This window comes from Oncorhynchus kisutch, linkage group LG5, assembly GCF_002021735.2.
Source record: "Oncorhynchus kisutch isolate 150728-3 linkage group LG5, Okis_V2, whole genome shotgun sequence".
NCBI classification, from domain to species: Eukaryota; Metazoa; Chordata; class Actinopteri; order Salmoniformes; family Salmonidae; genus Oncorhynchus; species Oncorhynchus kisutch.
In genome coordinates this window covers 48,244,338-48,266,317 of record NC_034178.2, presented here as the reverse complement: position 1 = coordinate 48,266,317, position 21,980 = coordinate 48,244,338, and the positions used below count along the sequence as shown (strand labels likewise).

At 41.8% G+C, this 21,980-nt stretch overlaps 2 protein-coding genes and 1 long non-coding RNA gene across 3 annotated transcripts; 2 read left to right on the top strand and 1 right to left on the bottom strand.

The window, feature by feature from the left end:
• Positions 1-21: 21 nt before the first annotated feature.
• Positions 22-3,771, bottom strand: emc3 (ER membrane protein complex subunit 3). Its single transcript, XM_020483511.2, has 9 exons — positions 3,551-3,771; positions 2,691-2,847; positions 2,492-2,549; positions 2,273-2,366; positions 1,972-2,076; positions 1,620-1,701; positions 1,409-1,488; positions 904-986; positions 22-794 (listed from the first exon to the last, which is right to left on the bottom strand). Exons 2-9 carry the CDS (start codon positions 2,843-2,845, stop codon positions 666-668), a joined length of 786 nt encoding a protein of 261 aa, XP_020339100.1. The 5' UTR covers positions 2,846-2,847; positions 3,551-3,771; the 3' UTR covers positions 22-665.
• LOC116374216 (uncharacterized) lies at positions 3,669-11,617 on the top strand. The gene is made up of 3 exons (XR_004210046.1): positions 3,669-3,824; positions 4,476-4,524; positions 11,572-11,617. It is a non-coding gene; the product is annotated as an uncharacterized LOC116374216 (long non-coding RNA).
• A 4,259-nt stretch (positions 11,618-15,876) lies between these two features.
• On the top strand, positions 15,877-21,221 carry LOC109891174 (BRICK1 subunit of SCAR/WAVE actin nucleating complex). Its single transcript, XM_020483512.2, has 3 exons — positions 15,877-16,050; positions 20,385-20,467; positions 20,591-21,221. Exons 1-3 carry the CDS (start codon positions 15,933-15,935, stop codon positions 20,615-20,617), a joined length of 228 nt encoding a protein of 75 aa, XP_020339101.1. The 5' UTR covers positions 15,877-15,932; the 3' UTR covers positions 20,618-21,221.
• Positions 21,222-21,980: the final 759 nt, after the last annotated feature.

Below are 21,980 nucleotides of genomic sequence, written 5' to 3'. Positions count from 1 at the left end.
ATCACAAACAGTAGTTTTCCAGCACCCAATGTCTAGATTTGTCTCATGTCAGCCATGACAGGATGCTGCACACAAACTCAGAGGAATGATAAAAGATAGTTAACTGGAATTTAATCATCAGCAATGACCATGTTTAATTGTTGTTGTTTTTACTTCAACACCTAGTTGTCTTATGTTGCTAAGAGCCAACTCTTACAAATGGGTTTAGTTACTAATAATATTAAAACCTTTTTTTTTTACGACAAGCTCACAAATAACCAACAAGTATGACCAAACAAATGGCAGGTAGGTGGAATCAGACTACAAGGTCAAACATGATTCAAAGTGGTGATACAACACGTTTTCATTCACCTTTTAAATGTTTTGTTTTTGACAGTACATTATTTCTAAGTTTTCCATTACTATTATCCTTTTTTGTAATGAGTTTTACATAGCTGACACTGAATCTTCCAAATAGTTAAAAGTATTAATTGAACTTGGTACTATGTTTTCTGTTCATTAATCTACTATTAATCTCCAATTAAAATTAAATGGACAATGATGGCACTGAAATTAATGTAGACATCATTCTCTATGTCATTTCCTAGAAAAACTCAAAGTCAGCCACTTTAAGTAAAACTAAAATGTTGTCCAGCGGCAGGTTCCCTGCAGTAATGAACTGGCAATCAGAAGATACCCGTTGGTAACTCCTGACTGAACATTCCATCCAGATCCAGTTCCCTGCTCATCAGCTCCTCCTCAATATTCTCCAGTGCCCACTGGTGGTCAGTTAGCTCAAGTGCCTCCCATTCTGCCTAAAAGGGGGAAATAAACATCTGTCTGTCAGATGATTCTGCTGGGACCTGTAGGAATTTAATTCACCATGGAGAGTAAGTCAATGTTATCAAGAGGAGACAACTCTACCTTGAAGGCTTTGTTGGTGTCTGCAGGCATGGCCATGGCAGCACCACTCATCTGCTCCTGCATGATCCTGGACTGGTCTGCACCTGCATGTGTCACATTACACCAGCATCAACACTCTTGTTATTTCATATCGCTTTAATGACAAAACCAGGACTGTTAAGAATTGGAGGCCTGCCACTTCAACATAGTTGACAATATGGAATCATGTTCCATTCAAACCAGCCTTGCTGCTGACATGACACTGAATGGTTGCAGACACGCCTATTATCAAATCAAGGCAAGACACCTTGCCTACTAGAAGTCTCATTTTTCCAAATGATTTATTGTTGCCTCAAATCAAGTCAATGACCTTCTGTCAATGACCTATTATTTTTGATAACAAATACTGCTGTAAGTTGGTTACAAACTATGATTCAATACTGTCACATCTAGTTTACAGAAACACATGCATCAGTAACCTTTGCAGGAAAAACTAAACTGAATTATGAAGTTTGATGAAAATTACCATTATCTTGTCCTAGAATTAAGGAGTACATGCTTCGCAGCCCAAACACATTCAGGAAATACCACGACGCTGAGCTCACCCTTAAAACATAAATGAGGGTGAGGTTATAATTCATCAATGCTTACACTAGCAAAAGGACTCAGAGGCAATAATACCATATTAACTTCACGGAACTCAGATAATTTAACAAGTATGTATTTCCTCAACTAACCAGGATGCATCAAGTGAGAGTAGCTCGATTCCTTGTTGCAACATGGGCTTGAAGCGCAGGGTGAGAGGAAATGGAACCTTGGCTGTGAGGAACAAGAAAATAGTTAGAGAACATTGTAAGTTTGGCAATTCAAATGTAGAACAAACTGCTTATAGCAAAGAAACTAACTTAATTATATACTACTGTTATTCATAGGTTATTTCTATGTAATAACAATTTAACCATGCAATTTCTTAGTAAATACCTGGTAATTTCTGTACCATAAAATAAAGTTGATATCGAAGCTCTCTAGTGACAATCATCATCCAAACAACCCAGTCTCAGTGCAGTGAGTGAGGAGGATGTCACTTACTTGTGACAAACCCTGAGAAGGTCCAGTTAATCCAGCCTCCGATGAGGATCATGGGAAGAACATTGGTCACATTGCCTTTCATCATGTCTGTCAGCATGCTGGGGTCTGGACAAAGAAACAGTTAGCGTAGCTTTACAGAGTACAATCGCAAACAAACTGAGTTGTAAATGGTGCGCTATTAGAAATAATATGCTCCATATCATGTGTCAGGGTTTAATAGTGATACACGGCCAATACCTGCCTATCATGGAATGAGAATAGGATTATATGAGAAGGAATGATGTGATTCTCTTATGCTCACCTGTCATTGGGGAGGGAGGAACAACCTTTCTTTTGGTATTTTTTAAGAATCCATCTTCTTGATTATTGAAGTAAAACTTCCTCATCAAAAATGACTGAAGTAAAAGAGAGAATTCTCAAAGTCTGAGCGCAACTAGCCTACACTTAAAAAACAATTTATAACTTGAAGAGTCAAACAGTGCAAATCAGTATTTTATGGTATATTCAACATTGATCTCACCTGTTTTGGAATGTACTTCCCATTCTCTCTGAGGATTCTGCTCCTGATGAGAACCTGGCTGAATATTGGAGAGGAATATGTCAAAAACAAACTTACGGTAAGACATTTCTACTTTAACCCTACATGTTCTGAAAGCCTTTTTATAAATGGTCAATGCACAGACCATCTAGGCAGGGCTACATGCTTACAATACCCTTACCTGTCTGATACCTGCTCTAATGTCAGCTTCTTGTCACTTTGAAGCAAAATGGAGACATAATGTCGAATCACCCCAACAAGAAAAGTGATGAAGACAATGGGCAAGACCACCCAAAGTCTGATATTGGAATCCAGCAGAAGCTCAGGCTCAGCCATATCTAGCAAGGTGATAAGACAGAGAACATGTGTAAGAGCAGGTTTCATAGGAATAACTTCTGATATGACAAAATCTTGAACATGGAAGTAAGTTAATATCAGCACTATGTTTCGAGAGAACTGGGCCCGGCTTCCCAACGACGAACGTATCCTTAACTTAATAAGATACCTTTGGGAAACAGGGCCCTGGTGAATGCATTGCACAAGCATTTTGGCGTCTAACAAACTGGACAGTGCAGCAATGTAACGTTAGTCCTGTTTCCAAAGTTGCTAACGTTAGCTAGCTAGCTAGCGAACAATGAATCGCATATTTTAGCTTACTGGCACCACCATGTTAGCTAGCTACTACGAGCTAACGTTAGCTAGTTACAGTAGCTAGATCAAATACCTGTCAGTACGTTACTGTCAATTTGGTCGTATAGCAAGCTACTTGTGAATGCACAACTAGTCAGCTAACTATATAACTTATACTGTTAACATGTACCATCTTGGCATTCTTGCCAATTTCCAAAAACAGAATAACAGTACTTTAGCTAGCTAGAAGAGCTGCTGGAAAGAGCTGACTGGCGAGCAACTATCTAGCTACTACTGACTGTTAGCTAGCCGAGAGAGAATGAGTAGGTTGAAAGATGCTACAGCTAGCTAATAATACACGATTCAACCGGTTAGGAAACAAAACGCTGCCGTGTTTGATGTTTATCTTACCGAATGTAGCTATTTCGTTTGGCAAAGACGTGTGTCGTGGTTACATATCTCGGACGTTGCTATGCTAATTAGGGTACTGTCTATAGTCCGGCACAGTGGACGCGTCATAATACCCATAAAACCGTGCGGCAAAACCCGAAAAATGGTTCCAATCGTTTTCCACCATTCATTTTTCCGTAGCGGGTTTTAGAACTACCTCATGCAAGGTCTGTGTTTCGTGTAGGCTTACCCAGGCATGACGTTTTGTTAACCGTGCAAATCTCTATGGGACAAGGTAACTTTTATCAATATATTCCCCTATGTGACTTTCATACAGAACTCTCGGTGAATGTGGGAGCAATGTGGAGGTTAAGTCTTGTTATTGGGAGGGGGAACATAGTGCAACATTTAGTGGATGCCAGGTGCAGAGAGAGGCTCAGAGATGCATCATGATTGAATCTATATCGTATGCAAGGGCTGTAAAACAGATTGGTGGAGCTACAGTGTGGAATGATGGCGCTTCCATGGCTGCTCTTTTACTAAGTGGACTTAATGTCAGTGCTGGTGCTTCTGCTGGTCCTTGCATGGTTTCGAAACCTGTTCAGAAGTCTTGCGCTCATGGAGGTGCTGAGATACTTTTAATAGTGAATAAAGTTAACATTTACAATGAAAGCTATGAAGTTAACATGACTTGGGTTGTGGAAGGCATAAATGCCAGGTTGAAGGTTATTTGGGATACGGCCAAATAGTTATTGGGGGTAACAGATGTTACTGTTGAAATGGTTGTGGACATGCTGAGTAATCCCAAGGGTGGATTTTCAGCATGATATAAAGTTTAATGGGTTGAGGGGCTCGGGATGTTGTTGTTTTTTTTTGTGTGTGGGGGGGGGCAATACACCTTAAAAGTGACCTCATGATATAACATAAGAAAAAAATATTTATTAAGGTGCAGGGTGAGGAAAAACATCAATTTCTCCATGCAAACTCATCAACAAGTAAGTAACATAGCAAGTAGATATTATAGCCTTTTTAGTTTTTTCTCATGTAAATAATTGATAGTGTACTTCTTGTGAGTATTCTTGTTTAGCATTTTTCAAATTACCTAGCTAGCTACCTTTGCATTAAAAAAAAAATATGGATATAGATACATTTGTACCTGTTTTCTCAAGCATCTTCACAAGGTCCTTTGCTGTTGTACATCCATCTCTAGGAGACAGAACGCATCTCCTTCCTGAGCGGTATGATGGCTGCGTGGTCCTATGGTGTTTATACTTGCGTACTATTGTTTGTACAGATGAACGTGGTACCTTCAGGCATTTGGAAATTCCTCACAAGGATGAACCAGACTTGTGGATGTTTACAATTTTTTTCTGAGGTCTTGGCTGATTTCTTTTGATTTTCCCATGATGTCAAGCAAAAAGGCACTGAGTTTGAAGGTAGGCCTTAAAATACATCTACAGGTACACCTCCAATTGACTCAAATGATGTCAATTAGCCTATCAGAAGCTTCTAAAGCCATTACATAATTTTCTGGAATTTTCCAAGTTGTTTAAAGGCACAGTCAACTTAGTGTATATACACTTCTGACCCACTGGAATTGTGATACAGTGAATTATAAGTGAAATTATGTCTGTAAACAATTCTTGGAAAAATGACGTGTGTCATGCACAAAGTAGATGTCCTAACTGACTTACCAAAACTATAGTTTGCTAACAAGAAATTTGTGGAGTGGTTGAAAAACAATTTTTAATGGCTCCAACCTAAGTGTATGTAAACTTCCGACTTCAACTGTACATGTACTTAAGTCACGTTAAAACCTGTTATGGCTGCAACCCTTTGTTCTCAATTTCTGCCTGAAGACATACCCAAATCTAACTGCCTGTAGCTCAGCCCCAGAGGCAAGGATATGCATATTCTTGGTATCATTTGAATGGAAACATTCTGAAGTTTGTGGAAATGTTAATTGAATGTAGGAGAATATAACACAGTAGATCTGGTGGAAGAAAAGAGAAAGAAAGGGCATACGTTTTCAGTTTTTTATTGTTGTAGTATCATCTTTCACATGTACTAGAATAGCCACACAGTCAGATAGGATGCTGGAGATAATTTTGATGGATAACACAAGAGGGCAACTGTAGGTGTGCAAAGTTTGAGACTGATAACTTCAGGAATGGGTGAGCTACATGACATTTAGCATGAAGTCACCCAGGTGTCCCACACAAGTTGCCCAAATGTACCCAAGTGGCCGAATTGGTGAAATGACCTATAACTATATACAGCAGTGCAAATAACTATATACAACATATCAAAAAGCAATTCTAACACACACACATTATTATTTTTTTATATTAGAAAATAAATATACAAATAAAAAAAACTGTACTTGGAAGTCCTCGACATAATATTTTGCTGCCTGTGCCTTGTCCCATAGCAGTCTCTTTCTGATGTAAAGCAGAGGCAAACTGAACAAGTGGTGCATTTCATGCGACACAGAACACAACGACGCCTCCATGCTGTGCCCTTTTGGCTCTGAGGCACAGTCATGCCTGCAGTAATGAACTGTGGCATATGAACACCATTGGGGGCACAGGTAGAGCGGGCAGCTTGGCACCGGGGCCTCCCAGTCGGAGTCGCTATCACTGAAAGAAAACATTAAAAAAATATTTGTATTGTATGAGCCTTTTATCATCACATAAAATAAACAGATATGTATTGATTGTATAGAGCAGAGGGAACAGTCACTAAGGTGTTCCATTCAACTCCGGCCATTCTTGTGTATGTATGTATGTATGTATGTATGTATGTATGTATGTATGTATGTATGTATGTATGTATACGCACACAGAAAAAGAAACTACACATTTCATTGCAAAAAAAACCTATAATTTTTTTTTTATATATATATTTTTATATTTCATAAAACGGCATTGGCACTTACCCGTCCAGAAGTACGTCCTGTCCTTGCAGAAACAGCTCCTCAGTTCGTTTGAATGATAACACTCCAAGATTCCTCAAACAAAAAATCTGTCTCACTTTTACTTTAGAGTTTGACTTCGCTTTACATGAAGTATTCGCCAGGATATCTTTAATGAAATCGTTGAAACTACAACTTTCCGAAATACAGCTGCGCGTAAAAAGCCTTTACAGCAACCCCTCTGATCGTCAAGGCGAAAATGGAGTTCCCTGTGCGTGCGATTACAACCAAGGAATTGTGGTCCAACCCCAAACCATTACATACTGGCGTTTACCTCAGCTCATTGGCTATCTACCCAGCTAGATTTCAAGAAGATCAGTGGTCATTGGGCAGAACTATAGTCAATCAATGAAGCTTCGCTAAAATTATTGGTGCGTCAGGTAGTCATTTATCGTTGTCTTCAAATCAGCTCACTTCGGTCAATTCTCCCCGCAAAAAAAACAACGCTGTTTGACTGTGTTGCAAACAAACAAAGGAATGCACTGACACCCACCATGACTATGTAAACGATTGTTTACAGGGGCGAAACACGCCGAATGCTCCGTAAATTTTTTTATAGAGATGGAATTCACTGCACAAATAGTTTAGATTTGGGCTATAAAAATGGATTTTATCAAAGAAAACGGCACTTCATTTGATCAATGGGATACTCAGGAAGAGAAATAAGAGCAAGATATCAGAATGTATGTCATAATTTTACCTTCAAATGTAAATGTGTAAAAACTGTCATGGCAGAAAATGTTTCTGTTCTTGATTGTTCTTCTCAAACAAAAGCATGGGATTTGTTCTCTGTAATAGCTATTTTAAATTGGAAAACGTAGTTTGATTACCAAGATTCTAATCTTTTGAAGGGTGTAAGACACTTGCATTTTCAAGAATGTTTAATGTTACGAAATTGTATTTTTAGTTGTCACTCTGAAATTTCCCCTGATGTTGATCCCTGTACAGGGACAGCAGCCATGGGCTCTGCTCAATCAGTGGCCCTCCCCTGTGAAGGGACATGGGCTATAAAACTTTTCAAACACGCCCTCCTCTCCCTTCCTATATAAGCCCTTGACGGCAATATAACTTCCTGTTCCGAGGATGTAGGATGACGGTCCTATGTCAGAATGGTTCAGATAATAACTACAGAACGAAGCCAACATCAGTGTGAGCTTTGGTTGCGAATGGTATGAACTTTGAACTCTTATTCACTACAGAAGTTATACCTCCTAGCCGTTGAGTTGGCAACAGCAGATGCAACGAGGGTTAGGAAGGAACAGACAGAGTATCACGTCTATCACCCAAAGACGTAACTACAACGTATCCAATTGAACACCAGAGACATTCTTCAAAGGACTCGGTTTGGCAACACGGCCTTCCATCTACCACCAACCTACCGAAGCGCAGCTCCGAGTAAATATTTATTGCATTTTCCTTTTCCAAATGGGCGGTAATTTAGAATGCAAAATATACTGTATTTACGATAGCACAGCTTTTTCCCCAGTCTTCCCGCTCTTTCACTCAAACCCAGACCCTTTTCTTTTGTGTAACCAACTGTCGTACAGTGGGGCAAAAAAGTATTTAGTCAGCCACCAATTGTGCAAGTTCTCCCACTTAAAAAGATGAGAGAAGCCTGTAATTGTCATCAGAGGTACACTTCAACTATGACAGAAAAATGAGGGGGGAAAATCCAGAAAATCACATTGTAGGATTTTTTTAACACATTTATTTGCAAATTATGTTGGAAATTAAGTATTTGGTCAATAACAAAATTTTATCTCAATACTTTGTTCTATACCCTTTGTTGGCAATGACAGAGGTCAAATGTTTTCTGTAAGTCTTCACAAGGTTTTCACACACTGTTGCTGGTATTTTGGCCCATTCCTCCATGCAGATCTCCTCTAGAGCAGTGATGTTTTGGGGCTGTTGCTGGGCAACACAGACTTTCAACTCCCTCCAAAGATTTTCTATGGGGTTGAGATCTGGAGACTGGCTAGGCTACTCAAGGACCTTGAAATGCTTCTTACGAAGCCACTCCTTCGTTGCCCGGGCGGTGTGTTTGGGATCATTGTCATGCTGAAAGACCCAGCCACGTTTCATCTTCAATACCCTTGTTGATGGACTCAAAATCTCACGATACATGGCCCCATTCATTCTTTCCTTTACATGGATCAGTCATCCTGGTCCCTTTGCAGATATACAGCCCCAAAGCATGATGTTTCCACCCCCATGCTTCACAGTAGGTATGGTGTTCTTTGGATGCAACTCAGCATTCTATGTCCTCCAAACACGACGAGTTGAGTTTTTACCAAAAAGTTATATTTTGGTTTAATCTGACCATATGACATTCTCCCAATCTTCTTCTGGATCATCCAAATGCTCTCTAGCAAACTTCAGATGGGCCTGGACATGTACTGGCTTAAGCAGGGGGACACGTCTGGCACTGCAGGATTTGAGTCCCTGGCGGCGTAGTGTGTTACTGATGGTAGGCTTTGTTACTTTGGTCCCAGCTCTCTGCAGGTCATTCACTAGCTCTCCCTGTGTGGTTCTGGGATTTTTGCTCACCGTTCTTGTGATCATTTTGACCCCACGGGGTGAGATCTTGCGTGGAGCCCCAGATCGAGGGAGATTATCAGTGGCCTTGTATGTCTTCCATTTCCTAATAATTGCTCCCACAGTTGATTTCTTCAAGCCAAGCTGCTTACCTATTGCAGATTCAGTCTTCCCAGCCTGGTGCAGGTCTACAATTTTGTTTCTGGTGTCCTTTGACAGCTCTTTGGTCTTGGCCATAGTGGAGTTTGGAGTGTGACTGTTTGAGGTTGTGGACAGGTGTCTTTTATACTGATAACAAGTTCAAACAGGTGCCATTAATACAGGTAACGAGTGGAGGACAGAGGAGCCTCTTAAAGAAGAAGTTACAGGTCTGTGAGAGCCAGAAATCTTGCTTGTTTGTAGGTGACCAAATACATCATTTGCAAATAAATTCATAAAAAATACTACAATTTGATTTTCTGGATTTTCTTTTCTTATTTTATCTGTCATAGTTGAAGTGTACCTATGATGAAAATTACAGGCCTCATCTTTTTAAGTGGGAGAACTTGCACAATTGGTGGTTGACTAAATATTTTTTTGCCCCACTGTACCACCACAGTCAGAGGTTGGCACTACGATAGCATTGAATGAGCTGTATTCCGCCATAAGCAAACAAGAAAATGCTCACCCAGAGGTGGCGCTCCTAGTAGGGACTTTAATGCAAGGAAACTTTAATCCGTTTTAACACATTTTCTATCCGCATGTTAAATGTGCAACCACAGGGAAAATAACTCCATGGACCACACACACACTGCACACACAGAGACGCATACAAAGCTCTCCCTCGCCCTCCATTACAAGCAGGAAGCACCAGTGACTAGATCAATAAAAAAGTGGTCAGATGAAGCAGATGCTAAGCTACAGGACTGTTTTGCTAGCACAGACTGGAATATGTTCCGGGACTCCTCTGATCGCATTGAGTACACTACATCAGTCATTGGCTTCATCAATAAGTGCATCGATGATGTCGTCCCCACAGTGACCGTGCATACAGTTGAAGTCGGAAGTTTACATACACTTACTTTGGAGTCATTAAAACTCGTTTTTCAACCACTCGACAAATGTCTTGTAAACAAACTATAGTTTTGGCAAGTCGGTTAGGACATCTACTTTGTGCATGAAACAAGTCATTTTTCCAACAATTGATAACAGACAGATTATTTCACTTATAATTCACTTCATCACAATTCCAGTGGGTCAGAAGTTTACATACACTAAGTTGACTGTGCCTTTAAACAGCTTGGAAAATTCCAGAAAAGGATGTCAAGGCTTTAGAAGCTTCTGATAGGCTAATTGTAATCATATGTGTCAATTGGAGGTGTACCTGTGGATGTATTTCAAGGCCTACCTTCAAACTCAGTGCCTCTCTGATTGACATCATGGGAAAATCAAAAGAAATCAGCCAAGAACTTAGAAAAGAATTGTAGACCTCCACAAGTCTGGTTCATCCTTGGGAGCAATTTCCAAATGCCTGAAGGTACCACGTTCATCTGTACAAACAATAGTACGCAAGTATAAACACCATGGGACCACGCAGCCGAGCAAAACAAGTCCTATATCGACATAACCTGAAAGGCCGCTCAGCAAGGAAGAAGCCACTGCTCCAAAACCACCATAAAAAAGCCAGACTACGGTTTGCAACTGTATATGGTTACAAAGATCGTACTTTTTGGAGAAATGTCCTCTGGTCTGATGAAACAAAAATAGAACTGTTTGGCCATAATGGCCATCCATTATGTTTGGAGGAAAAAGGGGTAGGCTTGCAAGCCGAAGAACACCTTCCCAACCATGAAGAATGGGGGTGGCAGCATCATGTTGTGTGGTTGCTTTGCTGCAGGAGGGACTGGTGCACTTCACAAAATAGATGGCATCAAGAGGGAAATGATGTGCATATATTGTAGCAACATCTCGAGACATCGGTTGGGAAGGTAAAGCTTGGTCACAAATGGGTCTTCCCAATAGACAATAACCCCAAGCACACTTGAAAAGTTGTGGCAAAATGGCTTAAGGACAACAAAGTCAAGGTATTGGAGAGGCAATCACAATGCCCTGACCTCAATCCTATACAAAATTTGTGGGCAGAACTGAAAAAGCGTGTGCGAGCAAGGAGGCCTTAAAAACCTGTCTCAGTTACATCACCTCTGTCCGGAGGAATGGTTCAACATTCACCCAACTTATTGTGGGAAGCTTGTGGAAGGCTACCTGAAACAACATTTGACCCAAGTTAAACAATTTAAAGGCAATGCTACCAAATACTAATTGAGTGTATGTAAACGTCTGACCCACTGAGAATGTGATGAAAGACTAAAATAAATCATTCTCTCTACTATTATTCTGACATTTCACATTCTTAAAATAAAGTGGTGATCCTAACTGACCTTAGACAGGGAATGTTTACTAGAATTAAATGTCAGGAATTGTGAAAAACTGAGTAGAAATGTATTTGGCTAAGGTGTATGTAAACTTCCGACTTCAACTGTACTTACCCCAACAGAAGCCATGGATTACAGGAAGGATCCGCACTGAGCTAAAGGCTAGAGCTGCCGCTTTCAAGGAGTGGGACTCTAACCTGGAAACTTATAAGAAATCCCACTATGCCTTCCAACGAACCATCAAACAGGTAAAGCATCAATACAGGACAAAGATCGAGTTGTACTACACTAGTTCAGACGCTCGTCGGATGTGGCAGGGCTTGAAAACAATTACAGACTACAAAGGGAAGCACAGACAGAAGCTGCCCAGTGACAAGAGCCTACCAGACGAGCTAAACTACTTCTATGCTCGCTATGAGGCAAATAACAATGAAACATGCATGAGAGCGCCAGTTATACATGGAAAAGACTGTGTGATCACGCTCTCCGCAGCCGATGTGATTAAGACCTTTAAACAGGTCAACATTCACAAGGCCGCAGGGCCAGACGGATTACCAGGACGTGTACTGGGAGCATGTTCTGACCAACTAGCAAGTGTCTTCACTGACATTTTCAACCTCTCCCTGTCCGAGTCTGTAATAACATGTTTTAAGCAGACCACCGTAGTGCCTGTGCCCAAGAACACTAAGGTAACCTGCCTAAATGACTACCGACCCGTAGCACTCACGTCTGTAGCCACGAAGTGCTTTGAAAGGCTGGTCATGGCTCACATCAACACCATTATCCCAGAAACCCTAGACCCACTCCAATTTGCATACCGCCCCAACAGATTCACAGATGATGCCATCTCTATTCCACTCCACACTGCCCTTTCCCACCTGGACAAAAGGAACACCTATGTGAGAATGCTATTCATTGACTACAGCTCAGCGTTCCACACCATACTGCCCTCAAAGCTCATCAATAAGCTAAGGACCTCGGGACTAAACACCTCTCTCTGCAACTCGATTCTGGACTTCCTGACGGGCCGCTCCCAGGTGGTAACGGTAGGTAACAACACATCCGCCACGCTGATCCTCAACACGGGGGCCCCTCAGGGGTGCGTGCTCAGTCCCCTCCTGTACTCCCTGTTCACTCATGACTGCACGGCCAGGCACGACTCCAACACCATCATTAAATTTGCCGATGACACAACAGTGGTAGGCCTGATCACAGACAACAACGACACTGCCTATAGGGAGGAGGTCAGAGACCTGGCCATGTAATTCCAGGACAACAACCTCTCCATCAACGTGATCAAGACATAGGAGATGATTGTGGACTACAGGAAAACGAGGACCGAGCACGCCCCCCATTATCATCGACGGGGCTGCAGTGGAGCAGGTTGAGAGCTTCAAGTTCCTTGGTGTCTACTGTACCGGACCACCAAGTATAGGTCCAAGAGGGTTCTAAACAGCTTCTACCCCCAAGCCATAAGAGTCCTGAACATCTAGTCAAATGGATACCCAGACTATTTGCATTGCTCCCCTCATCTCACCACTGCCACTCTCTGTTGTCATCTATGCATGGTCACTTTGATGACTCTACCTACATATACATACTACCTCAACTGGCCGGTGACCCCGCACATTGACTCTGTACCTCTGTATATATTATTATTTTTTGCTGCTGCACTTGAATTACTTTGATCTCTTATTTTTTCCATATTTTTTTAAAACTGCACTGTTGGTTAGGGGCTCGTAAGTTAGCATTTCACTGTAAGGTCTACACCTGTTGTATTCGGCGCATGTGACTAATACAATTTGATTTAAATAATGCGCTGAATGCACCATTTACCAAGGCAGAGATGAAAAGGGCAATAGGTAAGGCTGGGTTAACTTCGCCTGGGAAAGATGAGGTGTGCTATGATATGTTGGCCCATCTTAGTGATGAGGCACAGGATAAGGTATAGGTGTTGAACAACAGAGCGTGGGAGAAGGGGAAACTACCAGGCAGCTGGAAAGAGGCAGTAGTGGTACCAATCCGGAAGCCAGGAAGGACCCAATGAGGCAAACAAGCCATCTGCCAATAGCTTTAACCTTACATGTATGTTTACAGAAAGGCTAACTTACTTCCCGGAGAGGTGGGGACTAGTATCGCCACATCAGAGTGGATTCAGGAAGGGGAGGGGAACTATGGACTCAGTGCTCTTATTATAAGCAGAGGTCAGGAAGGCTCAGTGAACAAGGAGACTGTTGTAGCTGTCTTTTTTGATGTGGAGATGTGGAAGGAGGGGTTGTTAATCAAGCTTGATATTATGGCAGTAGCAGGAAGAATGTACAACTGGATTAAGGATTTCCTGTTTGGAAGGTCTGTCCAGGTGAGATTGGAGAAGTCTCTGTCAGGCAGCTACCTGGTGGATAAAGGTACACCGCAGGGGAGCGCGATTAGTCCTTTGTTGTTCTCAATCATGATCAATGATGTTTACTGTCAGGTACAGCCGGATGTTAGGAGGTTGTTATTTTCAGAAGATGGGGACTTATGAAAGAGGGGAAGAAATGTGCCATATATAGTCAGGAAGCAATTGATGAGGTAGAGCAGTTGGCATTAATGTGGGGATTCAGGTTCTCTGTAGCAAAAACTCAGTGTTCTTTACCAGGAGGAAGAATACCTCAAGGTATGCTTGAGGTTATATGGGAGAAACTTGGGAGAGGTTGGGGGCTTTCAAGTTCCTTCGGGTGTACTTTGACACTAGGCTGACCTGGGCAGAACACACATAGTGGTGTGAAAGTGTAAGAAGGTGCTAAATGTGATGCACTGTCTGATGGGTGTTCCTTATTGAGGACCATGTATGTTGTATTGATCCAATCTGTAATAGACTATGGCAGTATAGAGTATGGTTCGGCAGCCCGGACCTCATTGGAAAGGTTAGGTGTCATACAGGGGCAAGGACTCAGAGTATGTAGTGTGGTGTTTCGGACATCCCCAGTGTCTGCACTACAGGTGGAAATGAGGGATATGCCACTGCAGATTAGGAGACAGCAGTTCGCAATGAATCATTTAACTAGGCAAGTCAGTTAAGAACAAATTCTTATTTACAATGACAGCCTACCCCAGACGACACTGGGCCAAATGTCCCGATGGGACTCCCAATCACGGGCAGTTGTGATACAGCCTGGATTCAAACCAGGGACTGTAATGACACCTCTTGCACTGAGATGCAGTGCCTTAGACCGCTGCGCCTCTCAGGAGCCCAAGACATGGGGTGTCTCATCCTGTGAAAGGGATTTTACAGGCATGCTGGGAACGTGAGCGAGGACAGAACACAAGCTTAGGGAGGGTGTGTAATATCCAGGCGAAGGAGATGGGACTGTATGGAAGGGAGTTTAGTCCAACAGTAGCTATTCCTGTAAACCCACCATGGCTACTCCCGCCTCCAGTATTTGATCTAGAACTGTTGGAGAGATTACGGGAAAGATAGGGAGGGAGTTGATCCATCTGATTTGTTTAATAGACGCCTGGATACTGTATCAGGATTTTGTGGCCATTTACAAAGATGTTTCAAAAGATCCAAGAACAGGACATACTGGATCAACATTTGTAATGCAGGATTGTGGGATGGCAGTCAGGAAACGTATTACAGATCATCTGTCTATATATATATGGCAGAGCTGATGGTCATACTATTGGCCTTGCAGTGGGTGGGGGAAGTCAAGCCAGACAGAGTAGTTATTTGCTCTGATTCATGTGCATTGTTTATGATTCCGTAGTCCTTTAGCTCAAATAGCAGACAAGACCTGCTTTATGATGTACTACAAACCCATGGCAGGATTAGACAGATGGGTATACAGATAGGATTTACTTGGGTCCTAGCCCATGTGGAGGGGAATGAGGCAGTTGATGTACTGGCTAAACAAGCACTTAGTAGTGTTGATGTTGTTGCTTCAATTAGCAAGGCAGAGGCAAACAGTCTGATATGGACAGCCATGGTGCAGAGATGGCAGGAGCAGCAGAAGAGAGATACTAAGGGCAGGCATTTATTTCAAGTACAGGGGAAAGACAGGAAAGAGGACAGGAGAGGAGGCTATTTTTTACAAGATTAAGGGTGGGACACAAACGGTTAAATAATACTTGAAATGTGATAAAGCATCCAATCGGAAAGTGTAATTATTGCCAGGAAACAGACAGTGGAGCATGTATTGATAGTGTGGGCAGTATGCATAGATCTAATATGAAGGGGATACATTACATTCGTTTAAAGGGTATGAGTTGAACGTCATTAGATACAGTCTCAAATAGTTTGTTATATTTTAAGAGAAACGGGGCAGGCAGGTAGGATTTAGTTTCTCCCCGTCTCTGGCCCAACCTCCAATACAGTAGGCAGCGGTAATGCACCATAAAGTTGGATGTCGATAAATCCCACCAAAGAAGTAGTTCACTTTTCAGGGAACTATCGCTACCTACTGGTAGCTAGCGCTAACACAGCTTCGTCAAAACAGAGAAAATGGCCGGTCAAGAAGATCCTGTGCAGAGGGAGATTCACCAAGACTGGGCAAATCGAGAATACATTGAGGTTATCACGAGCAGTATCAAGAAAATAGCAGATTTTCTAAATTCCTTCGGTAAGTACTCAGTAGCTAGATGACTTGGCAACAGCAACAAAAAGGCTGTCAATGTGAAGGCCTAACCTACTTCCAGCCCTGCTGGTCTTCTTGGCTAACGTAGTACGTTAGTTGGTTTCCATCCAAGACAGCAATAATATAATATACCTGCAGTACAACTCTCTTACTAATATGTATAACACGGGTTAAGAATTATACTTGCAATGTTATGGCTACGTTTACTTTATCGCGCAATCGATGAAACAGGTTAACTGCGCTTGCTATCTAATTGCGATGAGATTGGACTGAACTCGATACACGTATGTTTATTTTGTAAATACATGTAGTATAAACTTTACATAAGATGAAGTGAGCCAACACTGATTTTGTATCTGTGTGTTCTAAAATGGATAGCTATCACCAGTTTGCAACGAGTGTGAACTTGGATTATTAAGGAGGGGTGTATCTGTGCGATGCCGACGATGAGTATATGACGTGTCTAGTCTACGCCCAGGAAGCTCCGCGAGCGTTGAAGTCAAAATACTTTCCTTACTCACCAAATGAGCATCACTTAGCTACTATCTCCATTTACTCCCGTTAAGACCGGTATGTACTTTCAAATTTAAATGTACATGCATCCGTGCAGGTCGGAAGACTACAACAGCTCTTGACATTGGCGGTGCATAATAGTTTGTACCGACAGATGTAATGTATTGAGTAAACCTATCATTATAGAACAGGGCTCTTCAACCCTGTTCCTGGAGATCTACCCTCCAGTAGGTTTTTACTCCATCCCCAGTTGTAACTAACCTGATGCATTTTATAAACCAGCTAATTATTAGAATCATGTGAGCTAGATTAGGGTTGGCATGAACCTGCAGGATGGTATCCCTCCAGGAACAGATTGGGGAGCCCTGTTATAGAATATGCATACGATTGCAACGTCTGCCTATGCCCACACAGTTTAAACATTTTATATTTTTAATACCCTCAAACACCAAGTTAATTTCAAAATAGGCCATTGCTGTCAATTGTGAATGATAATTCTTTCAATTTTACCAGTGGCATGCAGATGCACTTTCAATCATTTGATTGATCTCAATTATTTGAATGGGAATAGCCTACGCATTTCGATCTTCTTGAATGACTGTTTTGTGAGCAAATTAGCACAGTTGGTGTTAACTATTAGCTTTTCTTGTATTTTGTTTCAATCAAATCATATATCCTGCTTCGTGGCGCCCTCTGTTGTGTTTTGGCGCATGAGAAAATGTGACTATTCAGCTTCATCTAACCATTAGGGCTCCCGAGTGCATCTCAGTGCAATTGGAGTCACTACAGTCCCTGGTTCGAATCCAGGCACAACCGCCCGTGATTGGGCGCACAATTGGCCCAGCGTTGTCCGGGGTAGTCCGTCAATTGTAAATAAGAATTTGTTCTTAATGGACTTGCCCAGTTAAATAAAAATCATAAAATCTCACTAAACATGATTTTGTTGAGTAACTATGCTGTTATATTCGGTTATGTTAAATATGAAATAATCGTTATGTGATCTTGCGAGACACTGCTTCAGCTTTGCTCTAACACAATTGTGAGAAGTAACAATATTTTATTTGTAATAATAAGTGATGAGTAGGACTATTAGGCATAGGCAACATATCTTGAGTGTTATTTTAAACTATCGGAGCGCCCTTCGTGGTTCTGAAAGGACAGCGCTAGGATCGAGCAATGATGTTAGAGAAGTTGAACCAACTTGTGGTGCTGAAGCATAGCTGAATTATAGCTCTGCCATTCAGCCAGTTCATGATTATTTTGTTGTTGTTGCAATATAGCCTAATAGGCTTACGACTTCTTTATGGAAGTTGGAGCCGGAGGGGTTGGCTGCCGCCTTATCGGCTCAGACTGGAATATGTTCCGGGATTCTTCCGATAGCATTGAGGAGTACACCACATCAGTCACTGGCTTTATCAATAAGTGCATCGAGGACGTCGTCCCCACAGTGACTGTATGTACATACCCCAACCAAATCGTACTTCACCTGATGCTCGTCGGATGTGGCAGGGCTTGCAAACTATTACAGACTACAAAGGAAAGCACAGCCGAGAGCTTCCCAGTGACATGAGCCTACCAGACGAGCTAAACCACTTCTATGCTCGCTTCGAGGCAAGTAACATTGAAACATGCTTGAGAGCATCAACTGTTCTGGACGACTGTGTGATCACGCTCTCTGCATCCGATGTAAGGTCATTTAAACAGTTCAACATTCACAAGGCCGCAGGGCGGACAGATTACCAGGATGTGTACTGCGAGTATGTGCTGACCAACTGGCAAGTGTCTTCACCTAACATTTTCAACCTCTCCCTGTCCGAGTCTGTAATATCAACATGTTCCAAGCAGACCACCATAGTCCCTGTGCCCATGAACACGAAGGTAACCTGCCTAAATGACTACTGACCCGTAGCACTCACATCTGTAGCCATGAAGTGCTTTGAAATGCTGGTCATGGCTCACATCAACAACATTATCCCAGAAACCCTAGACCCACTCCAATTTGCATACCGCCCCAACAGATCCACAGATGATGCAATCTCTATTGCACTCCACACTGCCCTTTCCCACCTGGACAAAAGGAACACCTATGTAAGAATGCTATTAAATTTATTACAACTCAGCGTTCAACACCATAGTGCCCTAAAAGCTCATCACTAAGCTAAGGACCCTGGGACTAAACACCTCCCTCTGCAACTGGATCCTGGACTTCCTGATGGGTTGCCCCCAGGTGGTAATGTTAGGTAGCAACACATCCGCCACGCTGATCCTCAACACGGGGGCCTCTCAGGGGTGCGTGCTCAGCCCCTGTACTCCTGTACTCCCTGTTCACTCTTGACTGCACTGCCAGGCACAACTCCAGCACCACCATTACATTGGCTGATGACACAACAATGGTAGGCCTGATCACAGACAACGATGAGACAGCCTACAGGGAGGAGGTCAGAGACCTGACCATGTGGTGTAAGGACAACAACCTCTCCTTCAACGGGATCAAGTGGGTAGTATATGGGGCTTCGGTGACAAAACGGATGGCACTGTGATCGACTACATCCAATTTGCTGAGTATTGTTGGAGGCTATTTTGTGAATGACATAGTCAATGATCGATAGGATAGTCAGTTTTACGGGGGTATGTTTGGCAGCATGAGTGAAGGATGCTTTGTTGCGAAATAGGAAGCCGATTCTAGATTTAATTTTGGATTGGAGATGCTTAATGTGAGTCTGGAAGGGGAGTTTACATTCTAACCAGACACCTAGGTATTTGTAGTTGTCCACATGTTCTAAGTCAGAACCGTCCAGAGTAGTGATGCTGGACGAGCGGGCAGGTGTGGGCAGCGATCGATTGAAGAGCATGCATTTAGTTTTACTTGCATTTATACCAGGCGGTGTCAGAGGAAGGCCCTAAAAATTGTCAAAGTCTCCAGCCACCCTAGTCATAGACTGTTCTCTCTGCTACCGCATGGCAAGTGGTACCAGAGCGCCAAGTCTAAGTCCAAGAGGCTTCTAAACAGCTTCTACCCCCAAGCCATAAGACTCCTGAACAGCTAATCAATTGGCTACCCAGACTATTTGCATTGCCCCGCCTCCCCTCTTCTACAATGCTGCTACTCTCTGTTTATCTATGCATAGTCACTTTAATAACTCTACCTTCATGTACAAATGACCTCAATTACCTCGACACCGGTGCCCCCGCACATTGATGCTGTACCGGTACCCCCTGTTTATAGGTCCGCTATTGTTATTTACTGCTGCTCTTTAATTGTGTTATTCTTCTCTTACTTTTTGCTTTTTATTAGGTATTTTCTTAACGAAATTGTTGGTTACGGGCTTTGACTATGTGGTATAGTTATTTGTAGGCTGTAGCCTAATGTAAATACAAGTAGCATTGCACTGTTTGAGGAGAGCGCTTTAATTGCGAGTAGGCATTTCATTGTATTGTGCAGTTTACACTTCTGTATCATAAATACACTTTGATTTGATTAGCTTGAACACGTTTACAACAGCCTCAATGTACTTTTTTTAGCCTCTAGCTAGCCTCTATGTACTTTGGTACCTACCTGTCCCATGCATACTGTCAATTGAGACAAATTGATTGCATTATTGAACTACAGTGCAATAGTTAGCCCACAGTTGGGAGATTATGAACATGTGCATTGTCTTTTGGGAGATAATGCACATGTTCATAATCTTCATAACCTATGATATTGATGCAATTTTATTCAAAGTCAATTAACCATATTTTCTTATGAGTAACATTGATGTGATCAGAAATGAAAATAGGTGGAACATATATTTCCTTTGCTTTAGATATGTCCTGCCGGTCTCGTTTGGCCACCCTGAACGAAAAGCTGACAGCGTTAGAGCGGAGAATTGAGTACATTGAAGCAAGGGTAAGTGTCAGAATTGCCACTCAAATTCTACGTTGTAAATACATTAAATGTTTCCAGTTTGTTTTGCCTGTACAGTACTGGATGTCATCATAATGTGTTCTCTAACCCTCTTTTTCTGTTTAGGTCACAAAAGGAGAGACATTGACCTAAACCAAGATGGTATGCTGGGACTGGGTGTTGCAGTTTGGCTGAGGGATGAAAACTACATTTGTGACCATTTCCATGTTTGTCCTTTTTATTTTATTTTTATTACTAGCTATGTATTTTTACAATTTTGTATTTGGTCTGTGGGACCACAAGACACGTCACACTGTGTGTATTTGGCTGCTGGAGGGTGACTATAATACCACAGCATCTCCCACAATGTTACAATGGATTGACTCTTTAATGCTATCTTAAACTTTGCACACTAGCTCTGCATCGCATTTATTTGATCACGGACTAACATAATGTATTTGTGCAAATCAAAACTAGTTAAGGACATCCTAATAGGGGAAAGTTTGTTTTATAAGGTTAATTCAAAAGTGATTATGTGAAGGAGTGTACCCACCCCTATGGAGATTTTAAAGAATATGCATTGTAGAAATATCCTTCCACTTTGGCTGAGCCAGGATAATTTGAGCCACATGAAGAGGGAGTGCCAAAATGAGTCGTCAGCTCTTTAACTGGGGTCATTCTACTTGTGTCTTTCACTTGTTGTTATTGTGTTTTCCCTCATTGTTCAAACGAATTGTAATAAACTGTTTAAAAGTAAGTTGTCCATGTTTTTGACATAGTGGCTTGAGAGTGTTTGGCTCAAGGGTAGCATTCATAGATGTCTAGTTGAAGGTGTTACTGGAATATAGTATAGGCTGTGTAGGATCAAGACTTGTATTTTCTCATAGTTAGTCCATACACATAACATCTGCCAATACAGCCTCTGGTTGCTGCCCTCAGCCATACATTTGTGTTCTGCTCTCCTTGCCGCAGGGACTGATTAACATCTATTTTGATCAAAATGATTTTGAGGGTCAGAAAGTGTCCCAGTCAATTCACCAAATATCATTGGACCACAGAAGGATAGCAATATTTGACACAACATTAGGTGCATGTTGCACTCTAAGATGCACATTTTGTGTTGATTGTCTCAAAAACATCAGGAAAATGGCAATACTGGCTAGTGATTTTTGGAGCTAGGTTTCCATCCAATTGGCGACAGTTTCATGTGAATATATATTCTAGAATCCACATAAAGAAAACATTTCTTGGGAATCACAACATGGCTAACGACTTTAGCTGTATGCCGGCCAAAAACTAAAGAAGGAAGCAGAGGGAAATATTCTAAGCTATTTTAATTGTTAGTGTTATAAAGCAGGCTACGGAAACCAGGCCGTTAGCAATACTTTTTAACTGGTAAGTCAGGGGTTCCCAAACTTTATTGGCCTGCGACCCCACTTTGATAAAAAAAAAAAGTTGTGACCCCACCATGTAAAAATGTTCATGTAATCAAAGGCCCATGTTTACTTTTTTAATT